Here is a 13,499-nt window from a genome sequence, read left to right as displayed (position 1 = left end):
AAATTTTTTTTGCCTGTTGCTATGGGAGTTTCTGGGCTCTGGCTATACTTTGCTCATAATTAACGAAGTAGTAAAGTTTATTTGATTCCCTTCCCCCCCCCCCCCCCAGCTAATTAAGGATTTTAATCACACCACACCCATTTCTCTCTTCTTTACCCCTGAAACCTTAGAGCCTGTTTTAACCTCGTAGATATGGTGTCTCCGAACAATGATTCTCAACAAGATTGAGAAACTGTTCCCTCCTCAGTCATTTATTTTATTTGTAATCTTGTCATCATTCTCCAAGAGTAAGATTTGGAAAGGCAAAAGGGATAAAATGAAAGGGAAATGGCAGATTGTGACAAAATAGAGAAAGTAGAGTAAGTAGAGAAAGTGATTAAATGTAACCAGTCTAAAGTTCAGCCTCTTAACTCGATGCAGTTGGGTGGAGAATAAGAACGGGGGATTGACTTGGTAGCTGTAAAAGTGGAGTGTGGAGGGATGAGGCTTTTATTTAAAAATTATTAGTATGAATTGGCTTGAGTTGAGAGGAAACTTTTGAAACTGATTATTTCAGTCTCTGTTCTGTGAGGTGGATGGTGGGGTGGAGATTTGTCTGTATCAAAAGGGGAATAAGGTGTCCTTCCATCCACTAGCTTGCAGATCACTTTTTGGGCAAGGTGTCCACTTGCTTAGCTCCCGCAGTCAGGGTCATATGAAGCCATGGGAGCAGGTGGTGAATGATCAGCCGGTGCATATCACAAATCCTGGTTATGTGACCACTGGTGGCAGGCAGACAATCTCTGAAGAGTATTGATAATGGCTGGGGCCACCTGTCTTGTAGTAAAGATACTACTGAGAAGAAGGCAGTGGTAAACCACTTTGTAGAAAATATTGTCAAGAACAATCATGGTCATGAAAAGATCATGATCTCCCATGTTTTAAGGCACAGCACATAACAAATGAATGATGTGTGAGCTCTCCTCCTATAAAAATTCAATAAGCCCTGCATAATCAACTGGGCACATCTGTGATTGTGTTGAATTTCAAATGTTCGTAGCAGTGTTCATATTTCTATCCTTAATTGTCATCTTTTCACTTTGAAAGATCTGGGATATTGGTGGACAGCCAAGGTTTCGAAGTATGTGGGAGCGTTATTGCAGAGGAGTAAATGCAGTTGTGTAAGTATATCTTGCATTTTTTTGGCTACATTTCAGGAGCCAGTTGCAAAGGTCTTTTAGTTGTGATGGAGGAATCATTAAGATTAGTGCAAGGGATTGAACATGCTGGTCATTTTAATAAAACCTTGCCATTTAAAAAAAAATTAAATCTCTGCTCAGATCCTTATTATCAGTGGTCTTTGAAGTTATGGTTACAGGAGAATGTCACGTTCTCAGTACCTGCATTTCAACAGGTCTGCAAACACTTATGTTCAAATTTCAATGTAAATTTATTATAAAAGTATATACAGTATATATCACCTCATATGACCCTGAGATTCATTCTTTTGAGAGTGTACTCAGTAAATCCAAGAGCCATGATAGAATCCATGAAAGATTGTATCCAGCAGGATGAGCAAACAACTAATGTGCAAAAGACAGCAAACTGCAAATATAAAATAAAATGGATAAATAAACAGAAATAGTAAAATACTCAAAATTTGAAACTTGCTGATCATTTATAGCAAGCTAGTAATTTGTTATCACCAGTCCACTATTATGAACTATATTGATTGCTGGATATTTCATGTAGAAAATTTTGCTTTCCCATTTTGACTGTATTGTTAAATGTTCTTTTAAAGGATTAATTACCAAGTACCCAAAGTTGTGAGAAGATTAAATACCCTTTGCCAACTCCTTACATTACACTAAACAGGTGGCACTTGTGTTACAGCCATTTGAGTTACAGGAACTTCCCTGTTAGAATTCACAAATTGCTGACCAAAATTGAGATATGAATACAACTACTCTCACAGGATTTGTTTGGAGAATGGTGTGGGGAGGGGGGTTGAGTAAATCAAAACTTTTTATTTCAATTCTCATTTGATCATGTGCATGTGACTGGCTTTTGGTTACATAGAATTGCAACAGTTTCTTAGGAGCACATTCCTCATGGTGTTATAAAATTGCAGCAGTAGCAATCTTCAGTTGGTTGCATAAATAGAATACTAAAGAACTTGTTATTTTTTATTTCTTGATGCTATTTTTATGCTAAAATATATATCAAATTCATCAGAGGTAAACCAGATGGATGTGAGATAGATGAAATTTGCAAAGACGTTACTTCGCTTAACTTAGGATTTATATGACACAACCAGTCAAACTTTACTGAATAAAACTCCAGTCTTGAACCGTTTACATTCACATCTTTTAAAAGATTCCAGAAAAAAGTGGAAACTTTCTTACTAGTTTGATAATTTGAGAAGGCATGTATTATAATACATTTGAACCTCAGGAACTTCGCCAATGAGCTTAAAGGTAATTGGGTATCTTAATAGAATTCTTAAAGGAGAAAAATATGTAATGTTTGGCAGTACAATTGTCAGGAAGTTCCAAAGGCGTTCTAGTTTGATTAACTGAGTTTAATCCTTGCATGTATAGATAAGACTAATGCAACAGATGTACTATAAAGATTTCCAAACTGTCTTCCATAAATAGGTCAAAGCATGTGGGGTCAAGAGTAAAGAGAATATAAAGCTAACTGGCTTCAGGACAACAATGAGTAAAGGACACTCCTAAAAGTGGGAGAAGCTGAGAGGTGGTGTACCACAAGAATCAGTGCTGACACCACTTTTCAAATACATGGCCGTGTTACTTAATGCTCCCATCTGTTGTTTTGTAATGCTGTGTATTTTTATCATTGCTAGATTTTAGAAACTTGGCTTTCTAACTCATTTTTGAAATAGTTGTAAATACCTGGTTGGGGTTGTGATCCCAGTTTGGATTTTAATGGGAATCTAGTAAGTTTGAGTAACCTGCTTGTTATCCTATCAGTCTATTACTCAGCTAATTTTCTAAAAAGGGTTAAGTTCTATCAGCCTCAACATTATTTTTCTGATTGCTTGGGACTTAATCAAAAATGTAAGTGATATCCTTAAATATTACTCAATTGGATTCATCAAGCATGACTTGCCTTTTACAAATATATAGTTGCTGCCTGATCAGGTGACTAACTTGCTTCATTTTTAAATATAGATCTGTGATGGTCCAATATCAACTGAGCCTACACACCTATACTTGTTTATTCCCACAGTTGCAATGCATTACAAATATACACCTTACAATTACTGGAAAAAGACAATTAGATTTCTTAAGATTATCCAGTTTTAAGCATCTGAATGGGACATATTATTTTAGATCTGATCATGTTAAATGAGAAAGGATTGAACATCTAAAAGTATTTTTTGGGGAAGGGTAATCAGTATGTAGTTTTGAAATTTAAGCTTGAATTAAAGAACTGAAAGGTGCAAAAACAAAGCTTCGAATGGCCTGGGAAACTGAAGTATTGAATAGTTTAAAAAAAATAAGTATGCAATTGAGGCAGATGCTGTAAGTATGAGCCATCTGTAGTTAACAGAATTAAAGTGAGAGTTCTATCAAATTGAAGAAGAAATTGGTATTGCAGTGGTTAATAGTGAAGATCAAGATTTTTGAAAATAGCAGAGAGCCCTAAGTAAAATGGCAGAAAATAGATTTCTGTCAAAAATAAGAGCCAGCTTCTCGAAGTTCGTAGAAAGTAATTGAATTGCTAAGGTAAACTTTCCTTCCTTGGAGGTGAAACTGGAGAATTAGCAATGGGAAATATGGAAATTGCAGAGACTTTTGAGAAGTATTTTCTATTCCATAGGATTAGGGGCTAGCAATTTACCTTTGAATGAGAAAATCTACAGTAAATGGAGGAGCTTGAAACAGTCCTAGTTATGAGAAAAGGTACAATGCAAACCAACATCATTTAACATGGACAAGCAATCTGAAGCAAAATGATTGGCAAACTGGAGTTAATTTCCACAAAGATCAATTATTTGCAATCGATATTAGCGTACTTGGATAAAGGGGCTATATGTTGTAGCTGACAAGTGAGAAAGAATTGAAAATTATTTTTATGGAATGCTGAAATTGCTTGCTGGTACCAGCTTGTGTTATAGTAGTACCTTTTCAAATGCCAATAAAAAATGGCTTGCTTTTAAGGGAGTACAATATTGTATTTCATGTACTCATTGTATAAATATTTAATGGAAATCAGTAACCAGTGATAGAATGTATTTTATAATGAATATAATGTACTTGATAATAAAATCAAATATGTACTGTGGTTTGGCTTTCTCTACAGTAGATAGTCTGTTCCTCAGGGTGGACATGTCAAATGCTGGATAATTTTGGTTTGAAGTGGGGGACAATTTAAAGGAAATTTGCAAGGCATGCTTTATTTTATCTAGCAATGTGCTACTGGGAGCTGCTAGGGATGTAGCAATGTTTAAGGGCAGATACATGAACAAGCAGGGAAAGGAGGGATGTGGACCATGTGTAGGCAGATGGGATTAGTTTTCATTGGTATCATGGTTGGGGCAAATGTGTGCTCAGCAGCCTCTTCCTGTTTTCAAGTTCAGGCAATAGGTGGACAATCTATCTATGCTTATATGGTGTCTGAATATTGTTTACATGCCAACTTACAGTATTACTCATTTTAATTTTAAAATAGAAATGAAACTAGTTGTATCTGGATTTCCTGCTATCTACAGGATGCTGATAACTTTTTAAATATCTAAATTGCATCTAAGCCCAGTCTTTAAAACATACAAAACAGAATTTACCATCTGAACACAAGGCATTCTGCAGATATAGGAAAAACAGAACACACACACAATGCTGCAGGAACTCAGCTGGTCAGGCAGCATCTATGGAAATTAATAAGTAGTTGATATTTCGGGCACAGACCCTTCATCAGGAATGGAAAGTAGGAGGAGGGGAAGGACTACAAGCTAGAGGGTGATAGGTGAAGCCAGGTGAGTGGGTAAGAAAGAAGCTGGGTGTTGGCAGGTGGAAAAGATGAGGGATGGAGAAGAAGGAATCTAATGGGAGAGGAGAATGGACCATGGGAGAAAGAGAAAGAGGAAGGCCACCAGGGGAAGGTGATAAGCAGGTGAGGAGGAGAGGTCAGAGGCAGGCAGAGTAGGCTACTGAAGAAGAGGGAAGGGGAAGAAGTTAATAGGAAGTTTGAAAAAATCGATGTTCATGTCATCAGGTTGGAGGCTACCCAGATGGAATATGAGATGTTGCTCTTCCAACCTCAGAATGGCCTAATTTTGGCAGTAGAGGAGTCTATGGACTGATATGTCAGAATGGGAATGGGGATTGGAATTAAAATGGTTGGCATCAGAAAATACTGCTATTTGTGGATGGAGAAAGCAGTCTTTCAGTCTACAGATTAGCTGGTGAAGTGTTGCTTCATCTGGAAGGACTGTTTGGGACCCTGAATGCAGGTGAGGAAGGAGGTAAATGGGTAGGGGTAACAGTTCCACTTGCAGGAATAAGTGCCTAGAGGGAGATTAATAGAGAGGGACATGCGGACAAAGGAATCACAAATAAAGTGATCTCTGCAGAAAGTGGAGAATGGGGGGTAAGTAAAGACTTGTTTGTTAGTAGGATCCCATTGAAGATGGTGGAAATTGCAGAGAAAGATGATGGATCGAGAGCCTCATGGGGTAGTAAGTGAGGACAAGAAGAACTCTGTCCTTGTTAAGGCGGCAAGAAGATGGAGTGAGGGCCAGTGTCTGGGAAATGGAGGAGATGTGGGTGCAGATGGCATCAAATGTGGAGGAAGGGAAACCCAGTTGTTTGAAGGAGGAAATCTCTGATGTCCTGGAAGGAAAGCCTCATCCTGGGAATAGATGCAGCAGAGATGAAGGGACTAAGAAAAGGGAATGGCCTATTACAGGAGACAAGTTGGGAAGAGGTATATTCATCCTCGCCGTGGGAGTCAGTAATTTATAAAATATGTCCGCAGACAGTTTGTCTCCAGAGATGGAGTTAGATCAAGAAAGGGTAGAGGAATGTCAGAAACGGACCAAGTGAATTTAAGAGCAGGATAGAAGTTGAATGCAAAGTTAGTTGATGTGTTTGACATGGGTGCATGAAGCAGCACTAATGCAGTCATCAATGTAGCGTGAAATGAGGTGCAGTCTGAGGTCGTTTCCACAGTAGCTCCATTACTTGAATACATTTTGTATGTGGATCTTTGTTTCGGGTTGCAACTTTGAAGACTGCAAGCAGGTGAAGTTCAAAGTAAATTTATTCTTAAAGTACATGTGTCATCATAAACAAACAGATTGATTTTCTTGTGGGCATACTCAGTAAATCTATAGAATAATAACCATAACAAAATCAGTGAAAGACAGTTCATCTTGGGCGTTTAGCCAGATTGCAGAAGACAAACTGCAAATACAAAAATGAAATAATAATAAATCAGCAATAAATATCAAGAGCATTAGATGAAGAGTCCTTAAAAATGAGTCCTTAGGTTGTGGGACTATTTCAATGATGGAGTAAGCGAAGTTGACTTAAGTTATCTCCTTTGATGATTGAGGGGTAGTAACTGTCTATAAATCTGGTGGTGAGAGCCTTGAGGCTCCAGGGCCTTCTAACAGGTGGCAGTAGCGAGAAGAGAGCATGTTCTGGGTGGTGAGGGTCTCTGATGCTGGATGCTGTTTACCTGCAATACTGTTTCATGTAGATGTGCTCACTGATTGGGAGGGCTTTACCTGTGATGTACTGGGCCATATATACTACTTTTTTAGGATTTTCTGTTCAAGGGCACTGATGTTTCTATTCCAGGTTGTGATGCAGTCAGTCAATAAACTCTCCACTACGCGGCTAAAGAAGTTTGTCAAAGTATTAGATGTCATGCTGAATCTCTGCAAACTTCTAAGGAAGTAAAGGCGCTGCAGTGCTTTCTTCATAATTGGATTTGAAGTTTCCCCCCTCCTACCTCTGGGCCTCTAATAAGGATTGGCTCATGGATCTCTAGTTTCCTTCTGAAATCAATTAGACGACGACTCAGAGATGTGAAGGCTCCGAATGATTTTGTGGGGACCGACTCATCTACAGCTATTTTAATAAAGTCCTTTGCAACCATTGTGTATTCATTCAGATCCACTTATGACTTCTTGAACATGGCCCTGTCCACTGACTCAAGATAATTCCATAGCCTTTGCTGTGCCTCCCTTGACCACCTCTTTGTTGTTCTAATCTCTGGAACCTTTGCCAGTGTGCAGGTAGAAGTACAGCCAAGTGATCTGCTTTACTGAAATGTGGTTTGGCATGGAGTGGTAGGCATTCCTTATCTTAGTATAACAGTGGTCTATTATGTTGAGACCTCTGGTGCTACAGGTTATATGCTGATGGTAATTTGGTAGGGATTTCTTCAAACAAGCCTGGTTGAAGTTCCTGACAGTGATTTGAAATGTGATTTTCTTGTTTGGAGGTGGCATCATGCAGTATCACAAGCACATGGTTATAGTCGGCTGCTGCTGATATATAAACTGTGGTCAGGATTATGGAGGAGAACTCCTAGGTAAATAGAACGGTTGGCACTGTAAATGACTTATGCCATCATCATGTATAATCTAATCAAAATATAGTTGATTACTTGTGTAGAATAAATAATGTCTTTCTTTTCAAAGTTACATGGTAGATGCTGCAGACCGTGATAAAATAGAGGCTTCTAGAAATGAACTTCACAATCTGTTAGACAAACCACAGCTCCAAGGAATCCCTGTGAGTACTTGAATATATTACTACCCCAATTTGCAATGTGTATTTTGCATTTAGTTTTAATATTTAATGTATTTAAACATCTGTTTTAAAAAAAAGTATACACTTTTAAATCTGTCAAATGCTCTTGAAGTGTAAAGTGCATACAACAAGCTCAATGGATTTTCATTCAAATTTCACTTCAAGTTAGAAATGAAAAGTTCTTCAGAAATAGTGATTCTTAAATTTCAAGAATCTTTTCACTGATTGAGGTGAACTTTGGGGGAGCTTGCTACAATGTTTGTGGCCTTGGTAGTCAAAGGGTTATAAATGCTCACCTCAGAGCAGAAATATTCACATTGTCTTCTGTTTGAACCAACATTTAGGAGTTGCAACATTTAGGAGTTAACAACAAGGGTGTTAGTGGTTGTGCGAAATTCTGAAAATGTCAAGAAAGTATAAGTAAGGAGATTGATAATGTCTTAATAGAAGGGGGTGAATCTCTGGTATTGATGCATCCCTAATGCATGAGATGGAGTAGTCCAGCATGAGATGATAAATAATAGCTTGCAGTAAGCAGCAGCCAACAGTTGGGAATTAACTTGCCTAGTGAGACTCAGTCACAGAGGCCTCATTAATTGGGAGGTAGCCATTTAGTTGTAGTGAGATGAAAAATGAGGGTTCAACCTAAAATATCTTCAGCTGTATCCAAGGCCTCTGACAGGCTGTGGAGCTTCTGTACTATGACAGTAAGAGATAACTAGAGACCTAGCAAAATACCTGTGAGAGGTCTCAGGAAGAAATTAGGTATTTATTGTCAGGAGCTCTCAATTTAACCTTCCTCTCTCTAATTGTGACTCAGTCCCAATAACATTAATTTTTCACAATTAAAGTGGCAAACAGAGGTGAGGCTGTATAATAAGTATTAGTCCTGCTGCAACACGAAGAAGATGGTTGAAGTGACCAACGCTGGACCATTTGAAGATTTTCTGATTAGAGGAAAACGGGAATAGGAGAGAGCCAAGGTGGAGGCCAGAACAGCAGGAGTACCTGGCATTGCAGAGGCCTTGGGGGGTAACACAGAAGGTGCGACCATCAAGCTCAACAAAGGGAAGTCACAAATCTAACAGAATTGTTTCTTGAAGGGTAATATTCTGTGTAATGTGATGCTTTTATGTTTGCAATTGTGTAGCTTGTGACAGTTGTGTAGCGTGTGACCCAAATACAAGTAAGAACAGGCACAGCAGGGGTGATGCTTCAGTATGTTTTGTGCTACACTGATATTAATTTTACTCCCAGTAGGACTGGTATGTATATGTCGGGAACATTGGAGTTGCAGGATGTGGGTCACCTGAAGTAAAACAGTTGAATCCAGTTGAGGGTTCAAAATGATTCTAGTCATAGTTTAGCATCGACTTGTCTCATCTAGTGGTGAATCTATAGTGCACTTGACTGTCTGTGGTTAGATGAAAATGCAAGATGCTGACACAGGACTGGATCATCTGACTTTACATCAGTTCATCAGGCAACTTGCAGCTGTGACAAATTCTTCACTGACTGGGGACCTGGAAGTTTATATGATTGGTCTTTGTGTCAGTGTGCTGGTAGTACAGTTTCTTTCACATGATTGACATTGAAACATCAGTGGTATTTCTTTGTCTTACCATTGTCTGGGGTGAATTAACCCCATTTTCCCTGGCACTCTCTTCTCCCTCCTTCCATTGAAATAACATGCCTGAGGAATGCTATTGAATTTCCATCTCAATCATGTCAGGAAAATTGATGACAATAATGGGATTATTTGCTACCACTTTTATTTCCAGTTGGAAGTGGCAAGATCACTTAAACTGGCTAGCTTCCAGCCATTGTTTGCCATTCTACTGATTCTCTGTGTTCCCCCCCCCCCCCCCACCATTCAGGGATCTAGCAAAACCCTGCAGCTGAAAGGGAAATAGAAGTCAACTACAATCTTTTTCAACAAAATGCTTTTGCCTTGTTGGTTGGTACTTTGAACAAGCAATTAGGTGGGTGCAGTGTGCTTATAACGTCCAGTTTCCCCCATTTTTACTCACTGTAATGACTTCCTGCTTTTCAGCTGTACGGCTGTGCACAAAAAAAAACTTGGTGGGTTAGATCCCTGAATGATAGAAGTGAACCTGGAGATTCTAGCTTCCACTGGTGCAGTGATAGAAGGCTGGGTTTGCTAGTGAACTGGCAGTCAGGTGGTGTCTGGTTTGGTGGTCAGCAAGCTAATCTGACATTGTGTTCCAACTAAAAGTGAAAGGGTGCTGGTGAAAAGTCCCTTTGTTGGTCAATGGGTCAGATGATCCTACATATAATTCAGTAATTTCTAGACTTGCATTTAGTTTGGAATAATTGTAGTGTGCCTTATGGAACAGCAGAGGTTGCTGTATGTCAGGCAGGTTTTGAGTAATTGCAGCTTCCATTTGGGCATTGCTGTTGGCATTTTTCTTTTGGTTTAGGTGCTAACGTGATCCAATGCTTTTGAATTCATGGGTTTATGAAATATTGATTTTTGTGCCCACTGGGGCTCACCAGGTTACAGACAAATTGCAGAAATCTGACATTTTGCAAACTCTCCCATAAATATTTAAAGTACTTTTCAAGACAGAAAAGTTAGGTTCGGAACTATAAATCTTTTCTATTACAGAATAGGGTTAGCAGTTAGTTCAAAACAGAACCAGTCTTTATAAAGTATCTGTTCCCATGTAAGCTCAAGGTAGTACTTAAATAGGTACATTGTTTTGAAGAACATGCCACTTGCTATGAAGCAGCAGCTACCTGACAGATTTGCTTTCTAAACTGACTTTCTAATCTCAAGTGCTTGTTTAAAGTACTTTATTAAAACACTGCAGCATTCATTGATAGTCAGCGTAATACAGCCTGGTAAAAGTCCTTTGCCTCAATGGGTCCATGACAGCCACGGCAGCCTCTCTGCTAGTCCTAGTTTGGCCGATAACCCTTCAAACTCATCCCCTCCATGTACCTTTGCAAATGCTCCATAAATGTTGCCTTTGTACCTGCCCAATCATTTCATCTGGCAGCTCATTCCATGTACTCACTGCCTTCTGTCACCTGCCCTATCTCATTCCATTAATAGGATCATCTATCCTATCTAGTTCTTTTACAGTAGGGGAGTCCCAGTCAGTATGGGAAAGTTAAAATCACTCTTATCACAATCTTGTGTTTCTTGCAACAGTCTGCGATTTTGTTCTCTAAATCCCATGGAGTGTTTGGTGATCTATAATATAGCTCCATTAATGTGGTCATACCTTTCTTATTCCTCAGATCCATCCATAGAGCCTCATTAGATAAGTTCTCCATTCTGTCCTGACTGAACACTGCTGTGACTATTTCCCTGAGTAGTAACACCATGTCTCCCCCTTTAATCATAACTTCATCTATCCCTTTACTTACCTCAAGGAAATTCCAAAATGTTCATCAGCCATGACCTCTTATGCACAAAAACCGTGCTGATTATTCCCAGTCATTACCGGACTTAATCTTGTCCCTCAGAATTCTCTCCAGTGACTTCCCGACAACCAAAGTTGGGTTCACCAGAATATAGCTCTGTGGCCTGTCCCTGTTACCTTTGGGAAAAAATGAACAACATTTGACATCTCCAGTCCTAATGACTAAGCAAAAATCTCTGCAAGGCTTCTGCAGTTTCTTACCTAGCATCCAGTAAAGTCTGGGATTCCATTTTGTCAGGCCCTGGGGATTTGTCTGCCTTAATACACTAAAAGGCTGCAAAGACTTCCTTGTGGGTTGCATGTGAATCAAGAATTCACTAGTTATTACACATTTCTTTGGCATTCATGTAAACAGTGAGAAATAGACATTAAAAATATCAGCCACATGTGTATCTGCATGTAGGCAGTCCTGGGGGTACTTTGGAGGTCCTAGTCTATCCCAAGTCACCCTTTTGCTAGTAGTGTATAACTGTATAACCTCTGGATTATTAACCCTGCCTGTCAAATCCATCTCAACAAAAGACAGTTGAAAATGGCTATGGATGTGGAACATTCTAATTCCATACTATTAGTAACTAAAGAGAACAAGTTAAATGTTAATAGGCCCTCATTGAATTATTCACTTACGGCTTGCAAAACAAATTGATTTATGGACAATTCTCAGGAATGGAGCCCTTGACCTGGGTTTTCCTGTATATTTGACATGATGTGTGTGTAGTAATAACTGGTGGTGAAATTCTTGACACAATTTAAGGTCTGGATTTTATTTTTGGTGACAATGAAAAGTTGGATAATAGGTTCCAATGGCTGAAGTTGAGGCTCCAGTCAAGTTATGGAGGTTTATTTAAATATCCCATTTAATTTTATTGCTGTATCCAGAAGCATCTTGTAGCTTATGTTAATATGCAGAACACGTAGCAGCTCTGAAAAATGCTTTTAAATGTCCAGATAGTCTATTTTTGTGTTGTTCAGTGAAGGTACGCATTGTCCTATCACAAGGGATGGTGGCTCTGCTTGCTTGGTGTTTTTGGGAACCTTTTGCCTATAGGAGGAAATCAAAGTCTGTATTTAACATTTCACCTGAAAGTTGGCAGCACTCTGTCAGAATTAAACTAATGTCAGCTGAATTATTTTTCTGTTTTGGTCTTGCTGTTCTACGTGACTTTGGAACTTCATGATTAGAATGAGTGCTACCATTTGAGCTATATCTGACCTGCATACTTTTGGTATATGTAAGCTTCAGTTATCACTTTTTAAGCTGTGGCACTTAGCAAAGCATCCCACAAGCAAACTTGAAAGTTTAGACTTGTACATGCTAATCCAAACTTGGGACATGGTTAGTTATGTTGTTAGTAGTTGGGCATCATACAATGGTACTAAAGTATCTAATTGCAACAACTATACTAAACTGTTGGATGAATGTGCTACAACATCACTGTCCTCCATTGGAGGATTGATAACACCAAAATAGTTGCTACTTGCAAAATAATTCTTGTTTCAACAATAAATCAGTCAGCCACTCTGTCTGTAGGGCAGCATGGTAGTGTAGTGGTTAGCACAATGCTTTATAGTACAGGCAACTGGGTTCAATTCCTGCCTCTGCCTGTAAGGAGCTTGTACGTTCTCCCTGTGAACATGTGGGTTTCCTTCAGGTGCTTTGGTTTCCTCCCAAAGTTCAATGACATACCAGTCATTGTAAATTGTCCCATGATTAGGCTAGTCATAAGATATAGGAGCAAAATTAGGACATTTGGCTCATTGAGTCCGCACTGCCATTTCATCATGGCTGATCCATCTTCCCCCTCTGCCGCAGTCACCTGCCCCTTCCCCCTTCTTCCTCCCTCCCACCCCCCTCCCCATATCCCTTCATGACCTGACTAACCTCTGCCTTAAATATAGTTAAATACTTGACCTTCACAGCTGCTTGTGGCAATGAATTCCACAGATTCACCACTCTCTGACTGAAGAAATTTCTCCTCATCTCTGTTCTAAAAGGAAGTCCCTTTATTCCTCTATTCTGAGGCTCTGTCCTCTAGCCTTAGACTCTCCCACCATAGGAAACATCCTCTCCATATCTACTCTATCAAGGCTTTTGATAGGTTTCAATGAGTTCACCCCTCATTCTTATGAATTCTAGTGATATAGGCCCAAAGTCATCAAATGATCATATGACAACTTTATAATCGTGGAATGATTTTCGTGAACCCCTTGGAACTGTCTCCAGTTTCAGCACATCCTTTCTAAGGTAAGGTCACCAAAACTGCTCTCAATACTCCAA

At 39.2% G+C, this 13,499-nt stretch overlaps 1 protein-coding gene across 1 annotated transcript in view; it reads left to right on the top strand.

The window, feature by feature from the left end:
- LOC132377909 (ADP-ribosylation factor-like protein 8B-A) overlaps window positions 1-13,499 on the top strand; it is a 50,468-nt gene that overhangs the window by 25,913 nt on the left and 11,056 nt on the right. The window contains exons 3-4 of the mRNA XM_059944376.1: window positions 1,087-1,160; window positions 7,658-7,751. Coding sequence (XP_059800359.1) covers window positions 1,087-1,160; window positions 7,658-7,751 — 168 coding nt within the window. The remainder of the gene's footprint in view (window positions 1-1,086; window positions 1,161-7,657; window positions 7,752-13,499) is intronic.

Source organism: Hypanus sabinus, chromosome 19 (assembly GCF_030144855.1).
Source record: "Hypanus sabinus isolate sHypSab1 chromosome 19, sHypSab1.hap1, whole genome shotgun sequence".
Taxonomy (NCBI): Eukaryota; Metazoa; Chordata; class Chondrichthyes; order Myliobatiformes; family Dasyatidae; genus Hypanus; species Hypanus sabinus.
The sequence above is the reverse complement of the archived record's forward strand: the minus strand, read 5'-3'. Positions and strand labels throughout refer to the sequence as shown.